Raw genomic sequence first — 26946 nt, 5'->3', positions numbered from 1 at the left:
AACCCATGCATATTGATAAAAAAAAAAAGGTTGAGAGATTCTTCAGTCCCATATCATAAGAGCCCTCTGGTGTGATACAGAAGGAAACCAATTATAAGGGACCATTATCTTCAAGATTCTAATTCTCTCCATGCTTACTCTTGATTTCTTGGAATCCTTTCTTACATGTCATGACATGTTTAAATCCAAACCTTCCATTCTGATAAAAAAAAAAAAATAAGTTTTTTTCCAGTAGCAATCTCTGAAGTCTCCAGAAGGAAGATGGGGCCCCAACAACAACAACTCTACCCAATCCAAAATGATGCCATGGTAATCATCATCATACTACACTTCTTGCCAGAATTTCAGACAATCTTACCCATTACTCTAAGAGTTCCTGTAGAATCTACAGTTAGTCTAACTGAGATTTAACCATCTGAGCTTTCTCACAATACCCAACAGAGATACCATCGCCCCCTAAACAGCAGGAAACAATTCTAAGAAAACGACACCCCTTCTCCCTAAGGTTTCATATTTCTCAGGGTTATGGATAATGGTTCTAGGGTTGGGGGTGGAAGAAACGGTTAAACTCAGTACTCTCCTAAGGAAAGAAAATATGTCTCAAAAAAAAAAAAGGAAAAAGAAGAAATGGAATGGATACGTGTAAGATATTATGGTAGACTATCACATACATTAGTAAACAAATTTAGTAATATAGCAGCCTTTGCACTGTTATGAATTCTTATATGTTGATACAAATATAAACTTTTTATATTCCTATTTAAGATAATTTGTATATTGATACAAATACAGAACTATGTTTGTTATATTGTACACATATTTTTACTCTTATTTGAAATATTTGTATATTGATACAAATGTGAATTTATGTCTGTCATACTGTATGTATGTTCTATTTCTGTTTAAGATATTCTGTATACTGATATATATTTAGGATTATTATCATATTGCATATTGCACTATACATTCCTACCTCTGTTAAAGATATTTTGTGTATTGTCACAATTTGAAGTCATTGTCCTTTTACTGTACATTTGCTTACAGACTGTTTGCCTTATTTATAGGAAGCCTTAGTCCTTAGGTTGTTTAGGTAGATGAGACTTAAAGAGTTATTGTCACCTATGCTTGTCATCTCTATAATTATGTTAGTTAGGTTATCCAGATTTATAAATACAAAAGTCAGATGGACAGGTAATCTTCAAACACTTCATGGACCTAGAGAATATGGCATTGAAATAATTTAGAATTCTGTTGACCTGAGACACAATTGCTCCTGGCATCACCAATTTGATCCCGAGAGAATGTTGGGCTTCTAAGACATTTCCATTTGGAAGATTGTCTTCTTGGCACAAAATGGCCTACTGGGCAAAGAACTGCCCTTGCCTCAACTGCTGACAGTACAAATGCTGTCCTTTCTGGACAAGCGGGACACAAGGAAAGCGACCACCATACTTTGCCAAGACAGGGTAAGATGGTCTTTCAGAATTCCTGCTTCTGAAAATGGTCTGTCAGATACTTTAGGCCTGTAGCCAATTTGAATGCACCAATGATACTGAGAAACATTAGGTGACTGTCCAGGCTGCTAGCTGTATCTGTCTACTCTTTCAAGACTCCCAAAAGTTGCTTGCGTCCTTCTCCCATTTCTCAGGTATTATTATATTCCTTCTCAGGTCTTTGATGAGGTTGCAGATTAACAGTTATAGTTACAACTGAGTATGTATACATATATAATATCTTAGACAGAATATATTAAGTATTAGACTCAGGTTCTTTAGGATAGGACACCTTTTGGAATTATCCTTGTAACATGCCACCTACCCATGCCCTAGACTTCCCTGGATTTTACTATGTGTTTTTTTGCTTGATACTGTTTGCACTTATTGTAATTCCAACTTATCTAAGTCATTATCCCTCATTACTCCTGGACAATATTTGATAACCATCTCTTTGTATATAGTCTTGTATTAGGTTAGAACTTTCTTATTTAGACAAAAGGGGGAGATGTAGTGGATCACCATGCCAGCATTGACCTGGCACAGAAGCCATGCCTCCATGTTTCCTAAGCCCACCTCTGTTACCTGCCTGTCCCTTTAGCCAAGAATCCCCACCTGCTCCTAGCTGGGGCCTGGTGCACAGGACATCCCCAACACAGAGCCAGCAGAAGCCAAGAGAGTAATATCCATGTAGGTCCAGAGAAAGGCAGATTTGAGCTCCTTCCTCCACCTCTGCCATGCTCTCTCCATCTGAGCCCAACTTCCCTTCCCTCAACTTGTCAAACCTACAGACTCGGGGTTCTCCCATCCCAGCAATGCCTGACCATACTGCCCTGTTTCCCCAATACAGCCCCAGCCACTCTGGGCTCCTTCACCTCAGAACTAGGAATACACTAATGATAAGACACAGGCAGCCTCTGTATTCAGGCTTCTGCCTTCCAGACACATCTCAAAATACCAGGGATGACGGGATTTTACTTTGAAAATAAATTTGGAGTTATTCCAAAGCCCTTGATAGACCTTTAAGTCCTGACAATATCTGTCATGGTATTGTAAGGATATAGATTCTATAGCATGGCTATGGGGACAGCCAGACAGCCTGTCTGTACACCCCGGTTGTAGCCTGCACATTTCTTCAGGAGGGACCATGACACTTGAGGTGAAAGAACAGTGTCCTCAAGCTCATCCACTTCCCTGTATGCTTTTCCCATGTAGTTGCCATCTCAACCTTGGAGGTCTCTGGACAGGACCAGCCCCTGTGGCAGACAACTCCCTTGACCCGGGGGTGATCCTCTTGCCACTGGACATGGCTATTGACCTTGAGTTGTCCATCTAGCTGAATGCTGCCAAAGTCTATGAAGGTAGGAGCTTGAGGTCAACCTGAGTGACTCCATGCCTCAAGAAAAGCAAAGAAGCCAAGTGGGGGTGCCTCTTATAATCCCAGCATTCCACAGGCTGAGGAAGGAGGATCATTGCCAGTTCAAAGCCAGCCTGCCCTACAAAGAGAGACTTTGCCTCAGAGAGGGTTTCAGCAGGGGCAGTGAAGGGGTGGCATGTTACAGAAACAGGAACAGGTTCACCAGAAGGGATGTCAGTTAGGAAGAAGCCAAGGCCTGCCTGTCCCACCCGGAAGAAACTAATCCACCACCCCTCTCCGTGGTAGCGCAAAGAGCGTCTCCCTCTTCTATGTGACCCAGTCCAAAGCACAGAAAGCCCTCCCTCACACAGTCTTCTCCACAGCCACTTGAGCCTGGAGTGGGAGCCCCGGAGTCCTAGAACTACCCTACCATGAGGTGAGTTTCTCTGCAAACACTGTGCTCTGCCACACCAGGGCACAAAGGGGAGCATACCTGAAAAAAGAGGGAGAGAATGGGTGCTGCAGGACACCCCTTTGCTCTCAGGGCAGGAGGCCCCTTGCCTGGTGGCTAGAGTTGTTGTTATATGAGCTATATCCTGGGGACCAGCTATGGCCCTACCCTCACAGAGGGTCCAGCACATCTGGAACAACAGATCCATTCTCTTACTTCCAACTTCGAGCCATGCTCCTGAGCTTCCCCCAGCCTCCTAGCTCTGTGCCTCCCATCTTCAACTGTCTGTTCCTTAGTCCCCTCTTCAATGGATCCTCCAGTGATACAGACTGGCCCCTGATGATCTCACTTTACAGTCTTTACACTGCTGGGCATATACAGACCATGTCAGCACCCCATGAATGCTAAGGCAAAGCTCACCCTCAGGAGGCTCTGTGAGGAAGGACAAGGAGACAGGATCCACTTTTTTCATCTCACCCCTGGCTCCTCCAGGTCAAGGGGCCTTGGGGACCTGTGGCCCTTGTGGCCACTCCTGGGTTTTACCGTCCCACCTCCCTCTATACCCAAAGCTCCCTGAGATGAGGAAAGGGAGGGTAGGCAAAGAGGGAAAGAGCCAGGAGGTTCCAGCAGCCTCACCTCAGCCCTTTCCTAAACCCTTCCAAGTAGAAGAACCAGGCACATCTCCGTAGCCTCAGCTCCACTCAAGAAGGTGTCACCTGCTTCCCAAAACACCAAGCGGGCCTGGGACTGGGAAACTCTCCACAGCTAGAACCCGGGAAGTGGATCCCAACCCCAAACGTTGGCAGGGCTTCCCCAGTACCTCTGAAGTCCACATGCAACCCCATTCTTAGGACTCAGCAGTATAGGGCTATAATAGTGGGAGGGGCCAGGAGGCCCCCCACGAGAACGACTGCGTGAAAAAAAAGTCTCCTTGTTCCCTCACTCCCTGATGATCCAGGGCTCCTCTGTCCCCAGTGTGCTGGCTACAGACAGCACAGACATCATCCTGAGTCACCCTTCCACACAGCAGCCTGGAGCACTCTGACGGAGCTTACAGTATTTTCCTGGAGCCCCGAGAATGGTCATCAACACCCAGCATCCAGATCCACTCCTTTGAGAGAGAAACCTCTTTGTTCAGTTCAGACTGTTTATGCAATCATTTGCTTTCTGCTCCTCCCCAGCAGCTACAGCACTCACAGAACAGTCCCCAGAGTTGTTGAGCCAGAAAGTGGTAGCTAGTGTGGTTCATGAGGAAAATACAAATGCTTTCACCCACTTCTTTAAAAACAAAAGGAAAGTTACAAATGTGTGTGTGTGTGTGTGTGTGTGTGTGTGTGTGTACACGCATATTTCATGCAGAGTTGTGCTAGAACGAGGTTGAACAGCCAGTCTGTGGCATTCGCAACACCAGAGTCAATCAATGTCCCCATGGGATGAGGATCAGTGTGGTACCCAGAGATGTGGAGGCAGTGAACAGGGAGCATTTGGCAGCATGGATTGAAGCCAGAGCCTTGGATGCTCAGTCCAACCCTCAGCCCAGGACCCTTTCGACTTCCCTTTGGGCCCAGGACCTCTCCAGAAAGGTTCTGAGACAGAACAAAATGCAAGTGCCAGACGGGAGAGCAGGGCTGGAGAAAAGGCTACTCAGGATCCCTGTCCCGGCTTGTGAGGCAACAGCCAAATGATCCCCTTCCTCCTTCAGTTGCTATGGTCGTGGTTTTTCATCGCAGCAATAGTAACCCGAGGTAGAGCAGGGATATATAAGATATATATCAAACTGCCTCACAGTTTTCTTGAGGCAACTGTCTTACCACACATGAATCCAAACCAATTCAAGTTGGCTAGCCCCTCCTTAGCCCTGCACACAGACATAAGTTGGAAAGTATCTGAGTGGAACACATGTAAGTTTAATGTTTGTTAGGGAAGAAGCATATTCCACTGTTCAGAAGGGTAGCTCAGTGCAGGTGAGGATCCCAAGTCACTAGGTTGCTTGGCATGTGTTCAGAGTACATGCAGCTAAGGTTCTGAGGCTGTCAAGTGAAATACGATAACTGTGTGTGTGTGTATGTGTGTGTGTGTGTGTGTGTGTGTGAGAGAGAGAGAGAGGGGGGGGGGGGGGGGGAGGGAGTCATTCTTAGGTCACTGAACTCTTTCCTGTGCAACATTGCTCCAAGTTTCAGCTCCAAGTTTCAGAGGAAACAAGAATTCTTTGGACAAAGATAGGACAAACACCACTCATGGGATAATTTGGCAAAGAACCTGGCTTTCCTGTGGCTTGTGCCCTGAGAACCTGAGTGAATCCGAATTTGAATGTAATCGGATCATTAGTTTGAGAGAGAAAATGTCCAGATGTAAAGGCATCAGGCTGGTACTGAGAAACCAGCTGTAATTGTCAGAGATCAACATCCTTAAAGAGAAACCTCCCATGCTGTGCTGGGACAGTGTCCTGAGGGCAACCCACTGGGGGTTCCACCCTGTGATGGTCCAAATGCATTTGAAAGAAAAAAAAAAAAAACCCTAAACCTAAAGGGTTCCCTGAGACTCTAAGTCAACTGCCCAGGGAAGTATTTCCCCAAGGCCAGGACACAGAAGCTGATGCTACCCTGGTCCAGGGGAGCCTGGTTCTATCTCCAGTTGGCAGCAGAACTCAGCATCGTCTCTGTGGTGCTGGTTCTGCAAGCATGGAAGATGCAAGATTAGGGATTCGGGAAGGCCTGCTCCAAGGTTTCAGAGAGCAGCTCGGGCCAAGCAACGTGTGGCAGTGCTGGAGCTGCCATGAGAATGCCCTGAGAGGACATCGTGTAAGGCTGCAGGAAGAGAACAAACACACTGGGGATCTTATCCTGATGCACACGGCAAAAGTCCTAGGCCGAGGACAGTGGGAGCCTCCTGTGGTAAAAAGGTCACCGCGCCCTACATGCCCCTGCATCTAGTGGAGTCAGGCTGGTAAGGGGGTCTAGGGAGCCAGTCCCGCTGTGTCCTTCAGACAAGTGGTTACTAGCAACAGATCCTCTGACTTGGGCTTCTGATAGGCCATCTTCAGGGCCTGCCTCCCCTTCCAGAACTGGGGATTGCCTAGTGCCCAGTAGAAAAGGACTGACTCAGGGCTTGTAGCCAAAGTTCAGGTCATATTCATAAGCTCCTCCGGTCCATACATGGCTTCTACTCTGCAACAGACACCTGAGCTTGTAGGTGAGCAGAGGGCTATCAGATGCCCAGAGTCCACAGCAAATCACACAGATAGTCGCAACTCACCAAGAAATGCACCTTCCAGGAATTTACAAGGAAGAAATAAACAACCAAAGCCGAAGGAACACAGAACAGAGGAGAGGGACGCCAACCAAATGGTGCTTATGAACTAGCTGAGGAAGCAGTCACGTCTGGAGGAGGGAGTGGTTAGGGAGCAGTTACCACCTCCCCACTGTGAATTCTGCTCTGGGACCACAGAGCTGGTGTATTAATCTCCTTGCGTCTGTACAAACACATGTCAGGGTGCAGTGTAAAGTTTGACACAAAAACCTGAATTTAGTTTAATAAAAATCTTCCTGAAACAAATGCTGGGGGGCAAGGAGACCCAGTCTGCTGCTGTACACTATCCGGCCATCTCCAGTCAACTCTGCGGCTGCTCAGCAGTCTAGGAAAGGGGGGAGTGTCCCAGGAACAAAGGGCTTTCGTACCACTCTCCATACTCACTCACAAAGTTAATGAGTGGAGAACGTGGCTCTGCATACAAGGGGTTAGGGAGGCTCAACAGTGGAACTTTCTTCTGTGATCTAGTGAGTCCTCCTTCCCAGCTCTTGCCTGGGAAGGAGTGGAAGGAGGGAAGCTAAACTCAACTTCTGTCACTGACTGGAGCAGACCCACATTGGACTTATGATACCACCAACATTTCTCAAAAGCCTTGCCAAGATAGAGAATTACCATCCAAACTGCTCAAACACTTGAGTGTGGTATGACAAGAAGTTCTTTGGGGCTTCCTAGCTGACTTTCTAGGGGATTTCTTGGAGCATCCATTTTTATTCGGGGTGAGTCTCTGAAACCGGTGTGGGACAGGTTTGCAAACCACACTTGCTCATTCCACGTGCTGATCCGATCTCCACACGGGCTGTTTGACCCATGCTGCCCTCAGAAAGCTCAAGGAGCATTGTGGCTCTTGAGAAAGCATTCCATGAGGCCTGGCCACCGGACCACTGCACCTGGAAAAAAAAAATAACCAGCACAGCGTTACATATAGAGGCCTGTTCTGCCAGGCTTTGGGACACCTGCCTTCCCACCTGCATGCCTCCTGGCCCCATCAGACCTTAACTAGACTTAGGAGAGGGATCTGCCCCCAACACCCCTGGCCCAGTTCTTGTGAATGTCATGACATCCACCCACAACTCATTCTGCTCCTCATGGGCCACCCAAAAGCACTTGCTCTAGGCACAAACCATGCAAACCCCATCAGACATCACCTGGCTGGAAGGCACGTGCTGGTTCTGCTCTGTGACAGACACGGGTGCTGGCATGCCAGATGAGGCTGACATCACCTCCAGAGAACTGAAAGTGAAGAGCTCTATCTTACACAATTCTACTTCTTACATCAGAACAGGCTCTGGCTCAAGGGGACCCTGGGCGGTGTGGTCCCCACAGTCCTAAATCCCTGTGTACATCACAGCCGGTCTGAGAGATTGATGGAAATGTGACTAGTTCTGACAAGGCACTCTGGGCAGAGTTAGGCAGGAGGGAAACATTCTCACTCCATTAGCCTCCTACAGCAGATCACAGGGGACAACTGGGGAGGGCATCACGGATGCTAACCCAGCCCTGGCAGGACACATCTCACAGTGCATCCACTAAGCACAAGACAGCAGAGCAAAGCAAAAACAAACAAACAAACAAAAGCCATGGAAAACCAAAGGCTGGGCACAGAGGCACATCTAGTCAAGCTGAACCTTTTAAGATTCACAAAGCTCCCTCCCTGAGGTTATAGAAGCAGCAAGCGACTGCTGAAGGCAGGCGTTCTGACCAGTCAAGCTGCCTGGAGGAGACTCCCTCTCTGGTGAGCTAAGCTGCCTAGAGAGGATGCTGCACTTGTCCAATGGCTTGCAAGAGAGTTCCAGGGTTCCAGCTTTCATGAGGCATCACTCATGCTGGGGTGGGTTTTGGTGAAGCCTAACCGCCTCTGGTCATGCCTGCTGTGTAGGCAACTCCTGACCTACACCCCAGTCAACTCACCCATTCACCGAGATGGACTTTTTACGGTTATTTGTCATCTGTTCCCTAGCTGGGGTGAGTAGGCATTTATTCCTCTCACCCCCAGGCATAGTGTCACACCCAGCAAAGCAGCTATCATTACAGGACAGAAGCACAAGCCTAGTCCTGGAGTATCACGGACCTGGTGGGTGAGACGAGGAAGGATCCATCATAACCTGGAAACATGGCCTTGGCTACCCTGAGTATAGGCAGGGCAGGTGCCCACTGAAATAGGATGGGCAGCAGCGATTCCCTCTCCATCAGAAGACCCTAGACAACACTTCCAACTTCTGCAGCTCTTCCCCAATTCGGAGATTTTTGACATCTTTTCTCCACCAGAAGACCTCAGACCACTCCATACACTGCCCTGATATGCAGCCTCTTGAAAACCTTGGGCATCTTCTCTTAATCACAGAGGCCTGGACCACACTGGACAGTATCCATCTTTGTGTCTGAAATCCCTTGGGTCGCTGGGCACTATCTGTCTACCACAGGACACTCTACTGCACCATACAGCCAAGTCTCTGCAGTCTTCCCAGAAGCCCTGGTTGTCTATTTTAAGAGTCCACGCCTTGACCTCTCTTAGGCTTTGCAAGCCCTTTCCAAACAACAATTTGGAACATTAAAAGGTAAAACCATTATGCTTCTAAGAAACCAACAGCCTTTGTCTATGGAACAAACATGAGGAGGAAGGTTGTAAAGCCCAGAGATGTCTGGCCGCTGACAAGCCTGCAGACTATCAGAGGTGTGTGGGGGATGCCCACAGATGTACTTAGGTTTGGGGTGTTCCTATGCTGAGGAGTGTTGTTAAGGTTTCCAGAAACACACATAAGGAGAGATACGGATCTACAAACTCTGAGACAGTGAATCTTCAAACTGTGCCCTAGCCTGCCTCGTGATCCAGAAAGCCCAGGATTCTTCAGGCTTACCCATGAGGATGATGAATTTTACAGCCTGCAGTGGAAGCTGCCTGCCCACTTCTTGGTCCTGGACTCTGTTCTGGGTATAAGCTCCGAGGGCGAATACCACACAGACCAGTAGATCCTGCAGATAAAGAAATTCCACAAACCACAGGTGAAAGGAAGGCACACAGGACACGTGTGGCACAACCACTCTCTCCAGGATGCAGTGGATTGTAAAACAAAACAAAACAAAACAAAAAACAAAACAAAAAAAGTTCGCCACCCCTGGGACTCAGCCACTCCCTCAAGAAAAGGCTGGACAGATCCACCACATCTGTGATCTATCATACCTCCAGAGCCAAAGTGAAACTCCATTTCTCTTAAGACTAGGCCAGGCTTTGCCACTGTGGGCTTCACACCAGTCAGATGCCAGAGTCTCAGTCTGTCACACGCAGGCAGCCCCAGTTGGTCAGGATATGCAACTTGTGCTTCAGGCTTCAGCCACATGCCTGCTGCAGTTATCTCAGGTTTCCCTGAGATTTTCTTCATGTGGAAGCTTTTACCACCTCACCCTCACCTCTGTTCTTCTCTCCACCTTGGTCAGAGAGCAACTTGGAAGATCTTTGACTGCCCCCTCCCCCTTCCTTGGAAATAGATTCTTTTCTCACACACTGTGTCCTGCTTACAGTTTCCCCTCCCTCCACTCCTCCCCATTGATCCCCTTCTCCAATCTCTCCAAATCCATTCCCTTTCTGTCCCTCACTAGAAACAGACAGGCTTCTGGGAGATATCAACCAAACATGACACAATAAAGTAAGGTAAGACAAAGCAAGAGCCATCACATCAAAGATGGACATGGCAAGCCAACAGAAGGCAAAGAGTCCTAAGAGCAGGCACCAGTGCCAGAGACCCACTCGTTCATGGATTCAAGAGTCCTATGAGAATACTAAATTGAAAGCTGTAATATATACACAGAGGACCTGGTGCACACCCACAGGCTCTGTCCTTGCCACTTTGGTCTTTGTGAGTTCCTATTAGCTTTGCTCAGTTGATGAAGAGGGCCTTGTTTTCTTGGATTCCACCATCGCCTCTGGGTGTTATATCATTTCATCCTCTTCCTCCCTGAGGTTCTCTGAGCTCAGAGGGGAGGTATTTAATAGAGACATCTTATGTAGAGGTGTGTGTTCCAAGGTCTTTCTGTTTATCATGTCTGGCCGTGGGTCTTTGTATTTCTTCCCATCAGCTGCAGGCAAAAGCTTCCTTGATGACGGCTGAATAAGGCATTAGATCCTTGACTCTTAAAAATGAGCTAGTGGGTTTGGTCATCCCTGGGTGTGCACACTGGAAGGAGAGAAACTTGAAAGGCGGGCTTCAGGCTGCCCTGAAGCCATCGGGTAGTACAGCCAGCACCAATAGAGCCTGGCCTCAAACCAGAACAAGAGGCATGGGGCAAGGCTTGCTCTAGTCTCCTGCCTCACCACCAGAATGCCACTAGCTGCCCAGGAACTTCAAAGTCAAAGAGCCCATTCTGGCTGTGGTGATATTGTGGACCCTAATAAACTTGCCTGAGGATCAGAGGACAGAGCCAGCCACTAGATTCGTCATAGACGTCAGGCAGTGACCTTTAATCCCAGCACTTGAGAGCTCATGCCTTTGCTTGGGAAGCACCCACACTTTTAATCCCAGGAAGTAATATGGCAGGGCAGAGAAAGGTCTAAAAGGCCCGAGGAACCAGGAACTCTCTCTCTTTCGGCTGAGGGTTTTGGAGAGGTAAGAACTAGTGGCTGGCTTGTTCTGCTTCTCTGATCTTTCAGCTTTCACCTGATATCTGGCTCTGGGGTTTTTATTAAAAGACCATCTGAGATTCTAACAGCATCTGGCCATGTGATATGTGCTTCGACCGCTGTTTCTGCTCTCTTCTCAGTCCTAAAGAACTTGAAATACTCCATTCTTAGTAAATGGAGTGAAGCTGTAATGCCAAGGTTGACACCAACCGACACACAGACACACACACACACACACACACACACACACACACACACACAGACAGAGAGAGAGAGAGAGAGAGAGAGAGAGAGAGAGAGAGAGAGAGGGGAGAGAGAGAGGGGAGAGAGAGAGAGAGATGGAGGGAGGGGAGAAATACAGAGGGAGAGAGAGACAGCGGGAGAGGAAGAGGAAGAGAGAGGGTGAAGGTAAATATGTGGACTTTGTGGTGCTTTAAAAATGAGAAAGAACCACAGAGCCCAGAGCCCAGGTATTGGAGAATTTACCATTTGGTGGTGCTTTTGCAAGGACTGGGGGTTGGAGGGGGGTGGGTTATGGAATCTTTAGGTGGCAGAGGTTTGCTGGAGGATGTGTATTCCTGGGGGCAGGGCTTTGAGAGTTTGTAGTCTTGGCGAATTGCCATGAGCATGCAGGCAGAAATGTGATCAGCCACCTCTTGCTCTGGCAGGGAGAACACATTGGTACCAACTGGGCTGGGCTTGGGGAGGGCAGGTAATGGAGGCTTTGGGATGAAGGTTCAACCCCAGACCTGGGGAGCACTCATCTGCCTGGAAACTGGAGAAAGCAAGATCCCAGAATTGAGTTTTCAAATGATATGCTTGAAATCCTGGAAGGACTTGAGAACATGAAAAAAAAAATTGGTCAATGTAAGTTTCTCTTTAAAAAGAGGCAAGGAGAAACTGCAAGAAATAAAAAGATGCATTATGTTCACAGAATATTAAGATATGCAGGCCTTGGAGGAGGTGGGAATGGGGGTGGGTTGTGGGGGGAAGGCTCGTGGGCAGGAGGAGGGAATCTGTGGTTGGTATGCGAAATGAATAGAAAAATCTCTTGACTATATATATATACATACATATATATAATTATATAAAAATGAACATAAAAAGAAGAAATGCAAACACAAAAACACACTGGCCTTGGGAGATGCAAAGTTGCACAATTCTGCTGTCCTACAGACATACAAATGCAAAAGTGCTGACCTAGAAACAAACTCCAGGCATTTCTACCCTGGAGTGCTGGGAGGGGCAGGGAGGGGCATGGCTAAGGAGACTGCCTTCCCCTTTTGCATAGGTACTCACAGACTAGGTAGTGGGGAGCATTGACATGTGCATGCAGGCACTGCCTCCCATTTTAACTCTTTCCTAACCACCTTGTTTTCATCCATGTGCACTTTTCCCCTAGGAGACATAAATAAGAAATATTCTGGAATATCTGCAGGAACAATCTGCTCTGACAAGAGCGGTTCTGGGTTTCACAGATTCAAGCAGATGCTGGCCACCCTAACAGAGCACTTGAGGACCTGAGTAGTTGCTGGAATAGCACAGTCTCTGTGAGGTGGACTCACCTGCATGGCTGGGACCCGTCAGGGCAGCAATGTCCATGGCCAAGGGGAGAGGTTCAGGATCCATTCCAGAGTCCAGCTGCTGTCTAAGGCCCGGTTGCTCCATGGACAGGAAATGTTCCTCGGAGGATGACAGTGTAAAGGGCATCATCCAAGAATCATGGGCAGCCATAGAGGAATCAAGCATGCTGCTGCCAGTAGCCAGAGGGCAGAGGCCAGAGACGAAGCCCATGGATGTGAGGCTGGCAGGATGGTGACCCGGCCACTCCTGGTACCTCTCGCATCCATATAGTGACCTGGGAAACATAACCAATCAATGAGCTTGGGAAGGTAGAGGCCTGGGTAAGGTGGGTGGGTGTTAGGCGGGGACTCCAGCCGAGGTTGGCAGTATGGGCTGAAGCCAATGAAGCTGTGGGAGTTTGCAAATCACGACCACTGATCATCCTGCCTGCTCTTCCCGAGGTTGCCGAGGGGCTGGCTCGGACATGCCTGGAGTCACAGACACTTAAAACTTTCTATTGCATGGAACCAGAAAACAGAAAACAATTGACAAGACCCTAATCATCAAATGAATAAATGATGGCTAGTATCGAAGGAACATCAGGCAGAAGCTGACAACAATTTAATGAATATCCCATCAGGGCTAATGTACCTCAAACCTGATCAGAGCTTTTGTTAAACATCCCCTCAACCTCTGCCATAGCCTGAACGGCAGGCACTAGCTCATCCCCATTGCATAGGTAAGAGCTCATGTGGACCTGCCTGGGGTCACACACCTGGGTATTATCCAGCCTGGCCCTGACCCCATGATGAATCAGCAATGGGCTGCATGCAGAAGGCTCAGGCCTTGCCACAGGGAAGCAGAGTGCATGGGGAGTCCCAGACAGTGAGGTACATACAGGGTGCTGCTCACTCCATGAAATAACAAACCAACCAATGCTCAGAAAAAAAGAACACAAAAGCAATCCACTATGTCAGGGCCTAGCACAGGCAGCCCTGGAGTCAAGGTTCAAATATACTCTGGTCTGCACTCAAAGGGAGGAGGGGACCAAAGAGGAACCGCGTCCCACGGCCTGAAGGAATGACATTACCTGAAAGCCTGTGCCTGTGAAGTGGTGTTGTCTCCAGAAAAGCTCACAGCTTGGGGCTGTGGCCCCTGAGATCCTTGAGGGGTCTCGGAGGGCTGTAGAGTCCCACTTCCTTCAGATCTGGCTGCTCGGCAGAACAGAGAGGAGTGCGTTAGCGTCTCCCTCCTGCCCAGCTGTGAGCAGCTCCACAGACTGGCATCAGAATTGGTCTTGAGTCATCCCGATATTCTCATCCCTTGTTGTGACCTCAGTGCCAACAAACTGTTCCAGGCCCGGAGGTGAACTCACTCCCCAACTCGACTCATGGTCCTTCCCAAGGGCTACGACGCCCCCAGCTCCAGATGAACACAGCCATGCCGGGGTCAACTGCCAGTCAGCTAGATCTTGTCAGAAATCAGCCCCCAAGAAGCCCTTGCGATGCTCACCTGACCACTGAGACACAGCCACAGACTCGTGAAGGTACCCTGAGAGCTGCAGCGGCTCAGAACCACTCTCCTTTGCACTGGAGACTTCTGACTTGGCCTCCTGGGCTCTTTGCAGGTGCAGGAGAAGAGCCTTCTGACGCCGACGATAATTGGCAAACCAGTTGTACACCTGCTCAGGAGTCAAGCCAGTCTCCGAAGCCAGTTCCTCCTGACCCCCCCAAAAGACAACCACAATTGAGGTGTGAGGGGGCTTGGACAGCTCCTATCCACATAGGAAACACGGCACAGCCCAGCCTCACCCCTGCAAAGACAGCAGAGACTGCCATGTGTGGAAAACAGTTTGTCTCCTGAGCATGTGCTGCCGAATTGGAGAATAATGCACACGTGCCCCACCTCCCGCACCCACGCCATTCTGGGACAGCTGATGCTCTGAGCACCCAAGACCTTCAAAAAGGAAACAGGCCAGAATCTACCATGAACCCCAGGATCCGTGTCCCCACTGGCCCCAACCAGGAGCCACTTTCTTTGAGACACTGTGCCTTTCAGCTCTGGATCACACAGCAGGACTGGGGATCCTCTGGGGATTGACCCCTTTGAGAAGTAGGTAGCCCCCCATGAGAAAACCAAACCTTGCGGAGGAGAGGTTGGGAAAAGATGGGGACCAAAAGCAAGCCGGGAGGGGCCGGGGGAGCCCAGTGAGCCCAGAAGGAGACACAGACTGCTAAAGGAGTTACAAAGTAGAGGGGGAGCCACGTAAAAGATGGGGGGCTGCCTGGGAGGAAGACAAGGGGTCTCCCTGGTGGAAGGTGGAAGGTAAGTCTGCTGAGGGGAGGTAGGAAGAGCTGCCTAATAAAGAGAGAAGGCTTACTCAGCAGGACATGGGGGGGACTCAGTTACTGGGTGGGGGAAGGCTCAGGAAGAGTAGCAGAGAAGTCCCCTAGGGAGGGCTGTTGTCCTTACCAACTGGGCCTTCTTGGGATAAGCACCCACACCCGTGGCAAAGTCTTGCAGATGGCAGCGAACCTCTGGGAGGAAGTTCCGGTTCTTAGGGCCCTCAGGGCAGAGGGTAGAGGGTGGTGGGTTCCTAGATAAGGAGGGCCAGGAGGATTTATAGAACACCGGTTCCATCTGCTTAGGCCCTGGCACCTCACAGGGAAGGAGTTCTGACAACCATTCTCCAGTCTGTCCCTGCATCCCACTCCCAGTCACCTCAAGTGGCCCGATTCTTACTTTCGGGGATGCCCACTGGTGGTCCACCACACTCTGCAGTCACCCAGGGAGTGAGCACAGGCTTCCCCCCCCCCCCCCCGCCCCAGAGCCTGGTCCAGCACAAACACTGAATGCCCCTTCCTGGCCCCTGCCCTACTCACAGCAGACTTGTTAATCCTGTTCTCCACCACCAGCACTTTTTCTTCAGGTCAGACCCTCCAGCTGGCAAAGCTGTGAATCTCTCACCTTATCCATGGATCCCTCAGGCTGCCCCCTGCCCCCGACTCGTTCCTTACAGCACAATTTCTCAGACAAAAAGCAGGATCACGGCCCGACCTCCCATGTATATATACTGCCACTGGCTTCCCCTTGGCCCCTATCTCACTGAACTCAGCTTCTCAGCTCCTTGTGTTCTCCATTCTCCTCCTTGTGCCATTCTTCCCGTCATGCTCCATGTTGGGCAGCCCCTGCAGCATGCAGGAAGCCCATAGGTGTTTCTCCCTCCCCTCTCTAGACAGCATTGGGATTCGGGGTCACTGAAGGCACCCCGGGCACAGCTATCTTTCTCCTGTGTGTGGGCTGGTTTTTCCTGCTGTATCTTTAAATTTCTTCATGACGGACACATGATGTGTATACAGGGTATCTATCTGTGCAGCAGGTGAGATCCAGGTGTGTGGCATGCACGCACTTCCCAAGAGCATCCCATCTAACACATCCCAATTGCAATCCACCTGGGACTCCAGAGCCTTCTCCAGCCCAAACACACCCAGAACAAAAGGGCCCTGCTCCTGGAAGTTCCTACTTAGCACAGAGCTAGCTCCTCCTGCCTGACTTTGGTCCTGGGCCACAGCTGCCCTTCAAGACTCTACAGGGCTGGCCAGCAGAGTTACAGCATAGACCGTGTTCTGGCCACTGCCCACATGGTCCTGAGGTCCAGGCGGTCTCCCTGGAAGCCCCTGGAAAGGGTAAGTGAACCAAGCTGCCACCTTCTCCTATGGCCACAGGCTAGGACAGATCTGTATTTGAGAGGGCTGCAAGGAAACCCTCCTGAGATGTCTGCTATCTATCTGCTCAGGACATCAGGCTCCTCTCAATCCCTGGCTCCTGAACTGGCCATCCACCTGCCTGGAAAATTGACCAGTGTGGTTTCTGAAGGTACTCCTGGCCAGCTCAAGTGCAGAGAGCATGGCTCTGGCAGGCCTTGCCCTTCTCTCCTATTCCCTCGGACCCGTGAAAAACCATTAGATCCCATTTCTAAGGCTGGCGACCAAGTCCTATTCCCTTATTTAGCCACTTACCCCTCCTCAGGCTGACTATCAAGGCCCAGCTGTCAAAATATCAAAGGCCAGCAATAAAAAGCCACATTTGATTGCCCTAATTTTCATGCCCAACGTGGTATTTTGAATGTCATTTGCTGCAAGACGCAAGAATATATTATAGAGATTCAGCTTTATATAATAAAGCTATACCTAGAAAGATCAAGGAGTTTTTCTAGAGGGAGGCCATTTATCAAGGAATAACTGGTGTTACTCACCTTTTAATATTCAGTTGTTTCTTGCTATGAAACAAGTTGTTTCTTGTTCACTCATATACTACTAGGCCATAAGGCAGAAAGTGTAAGCTCAGACCTACTGCTGATCTACTAGGTAACACCTCTACAGAGCCTAGGAGACAGGAGGACTGCAGATGCACAGGTTTGTCTCTTGTGCAAATGAAGCTGAGACCATCCCTTTCCTTCAGGCCTAGTAGCAATACAGAGCTACTGACTCAGGAAAATAGGGCATTTTGCATAACCAGGTGCAGTGAAGACTGGGGCAGAATCTAGCAGAGTCCCATGGCACGAGGAGAGAGGAGGAGGGCAGAGTCTTTGTAGAGACCAGCTCAGGCAGAGGAGTAAGGAGCAAGGAAAAATTCTGCAGACTGTAGCTGGATCTGAATCAGGTCAAGGGAGGGGAAGAGGGAGGAAAGACAAAAGAACAGGGGACAAAGATGAGATCGAAATCATAGGAGCTTAGTTATTAGACAGAATTAGAAGCAGCAGAGAGGAACTGAATGTCAGGACAGAACTGAAGCTGTGTAGATAGAATTTTGTCTTAAGAGAAATAAAGCAAACAGAAAAAGAGCATGGTGTGTATAGATTCCTTTCCCTCAGATAACCCCACACAGGACATAGGGTCTTCCCCAGGGCTCTGAGAAGGATTTTCTCAGGGCAGGCCCCTGGGGAAATTCCAATAGGCATTGGCCCCCAAAACCTCATAGGGAGTGGTTCTATTAGGAACAGGTGTTGAGGTAGGTGTTGGGAGGAAATGTGTCCCTGTGGGGGAGGGCTTTGAGGTCTCCTATGATCAAGCCTTTCCTGGTTCAGTTCACTTCCTGTTGGCTTCAGATCAAAACGTAGTAGAACTCTCAGCTCCTTCTCAGAACCAGGTCTGCCTGCACAAGGCCATGTCCCTCAAGCCACCCTGTTAAAAGTTTTCGTATATAAGGCCATGGTTTCTTTACTGAGCAATAGAAAACTCTAACTGAGACAGAAGTTGGTACCAGGGACTGGGGTACTGCTGGGATAGGTCTGATGATGCTTTTGTGTGAAGGATTGTGGATCTTGTGACTGTGCATTGGAAAAGCAGTCGAGCGCCTTAGGTGCTTCTTAATGGGCCCTTCTAGTAGGATAGGATCATGGAAGACAGTGGTGCTGAGTGTGCCTTGAACTGTGGGTGCCCCAATCAAGTGTTTTCAGAGGAGAGGAACGTTATTATGTGGCCTGGAGACTAGTCGTGTGATATTTTGGTGAGGAATGTAGCTGTTTTTTACCCATCTAAAAAGTCTGCCTGATGCTAAACTGAAGAGTATTGCATTCATATCTCAGGCATAGGAAATCTCAAAACAGCCTAGTGTAGACTCTGTCATGTGGTTATTCATGCTAACTCTAATGAAGATGTACAATGAAAATGAGCAACTTGAGAAAGGAAACATACAAAATGTGCAATTTGCGGAGAAAGGGAGCACCAGGAAGTGGAATGGAGCTGAGTTCTGTGTTCAAGGACATAAACACATTAATAAATGGAATAAAATGAGGCGTGACCTCGGTGGCAAGATCCCACCTGGTAAGTTTCCAAAATTTGAAAAGGAATGAAAGAAAAACTTAGAGCCAAGTTTGGTGGTGCACATCTTCCATCTTTTCTGAGTTTGAGCCTGGTCAACAGACCAGGTTTCAGAAAAGGCAAGCTTAAGCAGTGAAGAAAACCGTCAAAAACAGAAAGTTGGAAAAGATGGAATTGAACGAGGGGGCCATGTTCCAGCCTCAGCAAGCAGCAGATCTGTGCAGCTCCAGCCATGTGGTTCTGCCTTCAGAGTCAGGAAAAAAAGGGGATATCCAATTTGCCTCTGTGCCTGAAGAAAGTTGCCAAGGACATGCATGTGTCAGGGATGTCCCTGAATGAGAGAAAGGCTGTGTCAGGGTTGTCCCTGAATGAGAAGCTGTGTGTGAAGCTGTGAACTTGAAGCCTGGATTTCCCTGGAGACCCCAAGACATTAGAGATGCTAGATCCATGGGATACCTGTTGAGGAGAGCTGCAAATAGGGAATGGAAAACAGCCCAAGAGAAAGAAGTGTGTTGCAGTCAACAAAGCTGGACAGAGTTGGAGTTCTGAAGAGTGTCTTGACATCAGACATGGAGATGCAGAATTTGGAGTTTGCCCAGCTGGTTTTCTGCATTGCTCCTGCCCAGTATCTCCTCACTATGCTCCCTTCCCTACATTTTAGAATAGTAATGTATATCCTGTGCCATTATATGTTGGAAGTATGTGACCTGCTTTTTGATTCTGATTTTATAATTTTATCGGGGATTACAGTTAAGAGACTGAGTGAATCTCAGAAGAGGCTTTGAACTTTAGACTTCTAAACAAGTTTGAGACTTTTCTACACTATGGGGTCTTTCAAAGTTAACCTAAATGCCTTTTGCATTATGATACTGTTACTAGCTTATGAGTCAAGGGAATGGAATGTGGTAGTTGGAATGTAACTGGCCCCTGTAAGTTCATAGTGAGGGGTACTATTAGGAGATTTGGCTTTGAAGGTGAAGTATGCCACTTTGGGAGTGGGCTTTGAGGTCTCCTATGCTCAGTCCACACCTGTTTCAGTTCACTTCCTATTTCCTTTGGGTCAAGATGCAGACATCTCAGCTCCTTCTCCAGCATCATGTCTGCCTGCATGCCACCATGCCCCACTATGATGATAGCAGACTGAACCTCTGGAGTGTACGACACCCAACTGAATGATTTCCTAAAAGTTGCTGTGGTCATGGTGTCTCTTGACAGCAGGAGAAACCGTATCTAAGACACCCAATAAAATTAAACACCTCATCCTAACATGAGGTTTCCCCTTGTACCTTTATAAACTGCCATTTTCCTACGTGCCACGTCTGTTGTCTGTTTCCTCTCTATCCAGAGGCTGGCCTTGTTCCCGCTCCGGAACAAATATCCCTGCCCCTTTCCTTCGCTCCCCTCTTACTCAATCTCCTGTCTATTTCTCTTATCCCTTTTCCCTCTGTTTGGCAAATAAATCTCCATTATGCTGAGAACTTGATCTGGGGGTATTTTGAGCCAATTCAAGGTTCCCTACAGATTCTCCGTTCTCATCCAAGTCCTGTCCAGGTAGCACTGATGATCTGCTCATATGAACACCCCCCCCATGCCCTGTCTCCCCCCCCTCCCCGCACCAACCCCAAAGCAAAGACCTAATTCTCTCAGACGTCTTACTGCCTCAGTAGCCACACAGGAAGAAATCCACTTTATTTCTTCTCTATTGCCCCTGAATTTACCCACTGGCTAACAGTAAGAGATCACAACTTGGTCTATACCCACAAGCTCCAAGCACCTACCACTCCAGGGGACACATCACAAACACAGGGGCAAGAAGCTTTGACTGCTTAGCTGCAGTCTGCTGGCCTATCAGCCTTTGGGGTGACATGATCATATCCACTATCTCAGGGCTGATTTCTTACTGAACATCCGAGGACCTGCCTCACACTGCCAATGTCTGGTTATGCTCTCCAGTCAAGAACAACAGCCCTTCTTCTTCCTGCAGTGAGTGGACCCTGTGACTCAGGAAGCCTGCATTACTCAGAGCATCAAAGCCTTTAGCCCTCTTTCTTTCTCAGGTGATAGGCCCCGGATGAAGAACACAGGTTCCACCATCTGAGTGTCTAGGGAACCCTGGTCTGTGTCTCCCACACAAAACCTCAGGCAGGTGACTTGACTCTCCCATGACAGCTTTCTCTTCCATAAATGATGGGTGTGAGACTGCTAGTGAAGACATTCTCATACTACGGCCCCCAGGGTCTAGCCTGACGCCTAGACGCAGGGATTAGATGCTGTGAGGAAGAGCTATACAAAATTCAGTTGGCTGAATTCACTCTCACTGTTCAGAGCTCCTAGTCTCAGGTTCCTTGGCTAGTGATGATTGGAAGTCGAGACAGTCAGGATGCCAGCTGCTTACAGCCCTCTACTTCCAGCCACCACATAACGGGTGTCAGTTGGAGCTGTGATTTGGTGATGGGCCTACCAGGGTGTGACAAATGCTGAAGTCATGATGTTCATTACATTGTAACAAATGGTGCTAAGGTGACTTCCTGTCCTTGTTTCCTCAGCCCCTTGGGGTTTGGATGGCGCATCCCAACCCTGGAAGACCCATGGCCCCAGCACGGAGGGCAATCATCAAGTACCTCTTCCTGCAGCGAAACTTCTGCCCCGGGCTCAGCTTGGTGACACACAGCCTCCTCATGGTCAGGTGGTAGTGGATGTCATTCCAGAGTCGTACCAGCTCCTGGCTGCCTCCTGGCACCCGACACCCCTGTAGGGAAAGCCTGCTGAAACCCAGTCACCCTACACAACCTGGAGTGTGTGCGAACTGGCCGTGTGCACCTACCCAGCCTATGGGAAAGGCAATCATTGGGATCTGAACCACTGGTCCAGAAACCACCAATGTCAGTCCATCATACAAGCCCTTCAATCCAGCAGGCCCTGAGGAAGTGCGACCTGATTCAGCCAGTAACCACTCATACCCGCCATGAATAGATCACAGGCCTATTCCGTAATCTTGATCCCTTCAGCCCTCCAAACAACTAAGTAAGCCAGGCCTCCACTCAACCACAAAAGTATGGAGAACAAGGTAAGGTGGTTTTACTACGCCTTGTTCTCCTTCTCCTGCCCGGGGCATGCACCCCCTCCGTGAGTTTCGAGTCCCACTGAAGGGTTTACAGTCAGGCATGCCACTCATGACCATTCTATAGTCACCCTCTCTGAACCATGAACTCCCTGTCTGTTCACTGCATTCCTCCTGAATGATTCTGTGTTATCATTTTGACAGAGGCTGGCCTGCAACTCGCCACTGTCTTTCCTCGGCCTCCTGAGTGTTGAGATTCCAGCTATGCATCTCTGTGTCAAGCTTCAGGTCAGGTGTCCATATCAAATGTATCCCTGCACCTGTTGTGGGACCGTTTCCTCCCAGATGAAAGCATTCCATCCTACAGGGGGGCTCCTAAAGCAGGACAGTAAAGCTATACTAAACCATATAGCTTCCAGGCCTCCCTGAAACTGACCAGGTTCACTGGGGGCCATCCTGCGAGAGTAAGCAGAGCCCAGCTGCAAAGAAGATTCTGAGATATAGTAGAGCCAAGATCAAAGAACACTCTCAGCTAAGCTAAGCTGCAAACACGACTCTGGGACCAGACCAGCTGCCTGGGAGATGTGTAGACCCACAAAGGCACCTGGAAAGGACACCCTCTAACCAGTTGGTTGCTGTTGGGGTGGACCTTGGTGATGCAGCTGTCTTTGAGTCGTTTCTGCTCCTCTAAGTAACCCCAATAAAACTCTTTGATTCATCCAACTGGATACCAAGTAGTATCCATCCTTTGGTCTGCCATGGGTTCCCTTTCTGGGGTGAGTAGACCAGGGTGTTTCACCTCCCTGGAAAAAAAAAAATCTCGTCAAACAACTTAATTGGAGCCCAACCAGAGACCTGACAGAACCAAAGAGTCGTCGAGGAGGAGTGAGCACATGGGTCTCCTGTGCAGGCAAGTATTGCTAGTGAGGCTGCACCGCCCAAAGGGCGAGCATCCGCAAGGGAAACTCCAATACAGTTGTCCATTCCTGGGTCGTGGGTGGAGTGGGCTTTTGTGCTCTGAAAGCAGTGGCACGGTTCTTGCTGTGGGTAGTGAGACGTGCAACGAAGGCTGAGCCATCAGGATTAGGAGTGTCTGTGGGAGGAATCCCGGGATGGTATTCTTGCTTGAGTGGTGTGGGGATGGCATGCCGAACTGAAGAGTGGGGTCCATCCCATGAGTGTGGAGATGTGATGAAAACGGTTAAAGGTTCAGAGGAAATTCTGCAGCTTTGATATTAGCGCACAAGATTGGAGACTGGTAGCAAGCAGCAGAGGTTGCCTGTCCAACTTTGTGTGCAGCAGAAACACGTCCAAAGTTGAGATGGCAGCCCAGAGGGAACTTGTTCGCAATAAGAAAGGGATATATATGCAGACAGCCTCCCCAACTAGAGTTGCTGATGTGGCAACGGCGTTAGATAAAGGGTGAGAGGGAGATGGTAAAAGCACTAGAAGGTCCTCCTCAGGTCCTACCTGTATGTAGTACAAACGAGGGAGAGCCTGCAATCCAGCATGCAGAATGGGGGATTAAGCATGGTCCAATGCAAGAAACAAGTGTGGTCAGGAAATACTCAGCACGGGAATGGCTGGAATGAGGGGAGACTTTTAAATAAGTGATGCAACAACAGTCTGTCTCAGCCTGGCTTGTGAGACCAGGGGACATGGGTGTGGATGGCATCGGTCTGACGGCGGTGGAAGCAGGAAAACTGAGTAACTAGCCACCCCTCCTTACGTGAAAGGCTGCACAACCCGAGGCTTTCTGAGAGAAAAGCTGTGTTTGAAGCCCAGTTCACTGGAACAGACAGAACCCTGCTCATGGAGAAGTTAAAGAAGAGGCTGACCCAGCAGGGACCTCGAGGTTCCTGGTAGGATGGAGCTTTAGTGGCTTTGCTGAGTCCTTTGGTGGGCCAGTATCTGGGTCACGTGGGAAAGGCTTTGGTAGATCCCAGTAACTTAGACCAGCGTGTCTGTAAAGTGAGGGAGCAAGTAGAGGAAGTAACAAAATGGGAGAGCAGAGAAAGAGGTATATCTGGGTTCCTTGAGAGAAATGTGGCTGGGTTTGAGTCGAGCTGGAGTTCTTACGGAAAGAATTGAGAAAAACCTAAATGGTATGCTATGGAGCCCCTGGAAAACTTTAAGGCCCAAGGAGCAGTTCACAGGCGGCACCGGTGATAGAACAATACAAGGGAAGACGATCAAGCCTGTCCCAGGCGTGGGCAAGTATAGCCCCAGACTAGGGAGTGTAAATTCCCCTCAATCAAAAGGTAATGCTGATGGTGGAAATGGTTTGCCCAGTCTGGACCTTCCCAACAGCCAGATGTTGAGAACGGGGAGGCAAGGGCTACAGCCACGTCCATCCACGGTGCCAGGCCAGAGAGTCAGCAGGTGCAGCAGAGGAGAACCAGACCACGTTCCTCTCTGTTACCGTCTGGTAGGTCTGAGCAGATGAAGTCAGGCCCACTGACTGCACCAGGTGTAGAGAAATGTAGGGAAGCTCTGAGAAAGTGCTCTAGGATATGGAATGTATTGACCCAGAGAGAATGACCAAAGATTACTGGTGAAGGGATAGCCCACTCGAGCTTGTAGCTCTGGCACACTTTGCCCTTCCTTGGGATTCCCTCCGCCTTGCTGAAAACAAAACAAAACAAACAAACAAATAAAGCCCCACTACCATTCGTTTACATTCCTAAAGCGAGCCTCCAAGGTCTGATCCCTTACTGCTCTGCTTCCTCCTCCCCAGGCTGACCACCAAGGTCCAGCTATCAAAGTATTAAAGTCCAGCAATCCAAAGCTCCCCTTAGTTCCCCTAATTAGCATGCCCAGTCAAAAGAGACCACTGCATCCTAGCCCATGCCAACACAGGCCTCCCCTTTTCCTCCCCTTAAAAATTTCACCCGAACGGTCGGTCATTTGCTCTTCTGCCTGAGTCACAGAGCAGCCACCTTAACTTTTCTTCCCTGGCTATCGGAGGGTTTTTCTGGTGTTTAGGTGTGGTTTGTGCCTAGGGTCTGGGAGGGAGCCCTGCTGCCTGAGAGTCTGCTACAACAGAGATCTAATTAAGTCAGAGCTGCCTATCCATGCTTTGTACCCAACCTTGATCTATGGGAGAAGCTACCCAGCAGGGAACCTTTTCATACTGTAGCAGACCTTGACTGTGTCTGGCTTTAGTATCTTCTTAGTCAGGAACCTCTGGGATCTCCTGACCCTTGCTGGGAACAGATGACAACAGACTTTCCCAGTGCTTCTCCAAGGTTATCTTTGTAACTCCACTATTTGCTATGGGACGGTGGTTCGGTGGTTCGGGATGTGCTTTGCCCTGCCCACCCTCTGGCAAAGGTTCTCTTGCATAGAGGACAGAATGCGAACCTCTCAGGGTTTTGCAGATTAGGAAAGCCACCGGAGAGACAACCAGGTGCAATGGTGCTTCCACCTACCTACTACCCAAGTGTGGCTGGGTTGACTGAAATCCTAAAGGACACTCCCGGAGGCCATAAGGTTATTGAGTGAAAACCCCAGTTCCAGGGGTGGGTTACCTGCCTATGAGCCACTGGCCAGGAAGAACTCGAGAACCTGCAAACCCTGAAGGCTATTGCTACTGCTGTTGACTGTATGCCAAAATCAGGCTTGTAAGAGCCTATACTGCTGAAGACACCACACGTGTATCCTTTGATTGCAGGACGCAACAAGCAAACTGGTACTGAACTGGAAACTCCCAGCCTGCTGCTGTCTGGGATTCATAAGGCCAGAGGTGGCCGTGCCAGCTGCGGGTGGAGGACTGTCACCAACGCTCCTGTTTGGCTCTGGACCCTGTGTGCTAAAATACTGACGTGCCAGGCGGAATGTGCCTGTTTGTGCAACAGTGGCTGGGCTAGATGGGTAAGCCCTACAGCCTTCTGACTGGATTTAAGGACCGCTCCCCAAGAGAGTTCACATCTGGGGAGGTAAGACAGGACAAAAACCTGTGGCTGGGGAGGCCAGAGGTCCCAATGGGGAAGCACCTTTGATAGTTTTGCTAGATGGACGTGTTGAGCCTGTCCAGCCGCCTTCTAAACCTGCGTGTATGCCCATACTACACTGTTAGGGACAGCCTCACCTCATCAGCCCTGGTGAGGTTCCGCAGAACAAGTGGCTGTTGCTGTGGCATGGGGCCCATTTCTCAGTCCTGGGTGGCCATGTATAGTTGCCTCCTCCAGGGCCCAGGGATCATTGCAGGAGAGGGGGAGGAAAGGATGCAAGAGCCAGAGCCAGGGCTGCAGTGCTGTGTAACAGTTGCCCCTCAGACTGAAACATTCCATCCTGCAGGGGGGCTCCTTCAACAGGGAGGTAAACAACTAACAAAAGAGCAGCTTCAGAGATTCGCTCTGCTCCTCCCTGGGAGCCAGAGTAAACAGACCAGAGCTGCAAAGAAGACTCTGAGACCAACCCAGCTGCCTGGAAGAGTAAAATTTAGACCAAGTTGGACCTTGCTGTGTCATCTGTAATTCGGTCTGTTGTGGGTTCCCTGTCTGGGGTGATTAACAAGTGTGTCTTGTCTCCCCAAGAAAAATTTGGTCACACAATGACCTCAGAGCTCCACCTCTGCTCAGCACTTGGCGAGGATTACCACCAAATAAGGATTTTCTAAAAGGGTAATTGCCTAGCTCACCAAGGTAGGTATTACTCTGTCAAGTCAGAGTGGGCCGCCCTGCCTCAGCTCATGACACCGTGGGTATGCTAGAGGCTGCTGTGACCCACTCCTCTCTGTGCCGCCCACCATTCCTTCATCATACCTGTAGAATCTGGAGGGCTAAAAGCCGCCGCTCTTGATGGATCAGGACCCGAGTACACACCAGGGCCACGTCTGCATTGTTTAGCAGGTCCCAACGATGCTGGCTGTCCAGAATGGCTTTAACCAGACGTAGCACCTGACCGGGGTTGTGTTGGAAGTCCTGACACAGCTTGCCAGCCAGGGTCACCAGCTCTGGTGGGGGAGGGGGAGCGTCCCCATGCTCCCTAAGCAGCCTCAGGAAGTTCTCCATCCTTCAACAACAGCTCTGCCAACGCAGAACATTCAGAGTAACTCTGATAGCAACCGTGTTCTATCCACAAGTCTCCTACCAACTCCAGAAGGCAGGTGACATGAGAGCCTCTGGCTCTACCACTTGCGAGGTAGGGGAACTCACCTGAGAAAAGCTAGGGTGGTCTCACACACCCTTCTTCCTATTCCCCCCAATAGCTGCCTCCTTAAGGAAGCAGCTGTGTACAGGCCACTCACTGAACTGGGAGGGCACTCTTGCAACCA

The 26946-nt window shown here is 49.4% G+C and overlaps 1 protein-coding gene across 1 annotated transcript; it reads right to left on the bottom strand.

Annotated features, from left to right (window-relative positions):
- Window positions 1-7317: 7317 nt before the first annotated feature.
- Anhx (anomalous homeobox) lies at window positions 7318-26683 on the bottom strand. The gene is made up of 9 exons (XM_036175592.1): window positions 26435-26683; window positions 21229-21356; window positions 15258-15381; window positions 14298-14505; window positions 13876-13996; window positions 12788-13080; window positions 9466-9580; window positions 7756-7840; window positions 7318-7497 (listed from the first exon to the last, which is right to left on the bottom strand). The coding sequence occupies exons 1-9, from the start codon at window positions 26681-26683 to the stop codon at window positions 7318-7320; spliced, it is 1503 nt and encodes a 500-aa protein (XP_036031485.1).
- Window positions 26684-26946: the final 263 nt, after the last annotated feature.

The sequence above is a fragment of the Onychomys torridus genome, chromosome X (assembly GCF_903995425.1).
Source record: "Onychomys torridus chromosome X, mOncTor1.1, whole genome shotgun sequence".
In the NCBI taxonomy this organism is placed as follows: Eukaryota; Metazoa; Chordata; class Mammalia; order Rodentia; family Cricetidae; genus Onychomys; species Onychomys torridus.
Note: the sequence above shows the minus strand (reverse complement) of the source record. Positions and strands in the feature narration are given on the sequence as shown.

What these genes read in the sequence shown, in the direction of transcription:
- Anhx (XM_036175592.1), bottom strand. Translation starts at nt 26,683, where the DNA reads ATGGAGAACTTCCTGAGGCTGCTTAGGGAGCATGGGGACGCTCCCCCT. An exon ending in GGCTGTGTCTCAGTGGTCAG is followed by an intron (nt 13,997 to 14,297) that starts GTGAGCATCGCA and finishes TCTGCCGAGCAG; the next exon opens with CCAGATCTGAAGGAAGTGGG. An exon ending in AGCACGTGCCTTCCAGCCAG is followed by an intron (nt 7,498 to 7,755) that starts GTGATGTCTGAT and finishes TTTTTTTTCCAG; the next exon opens with GTGCAGTGGTCCGGTGGCCA.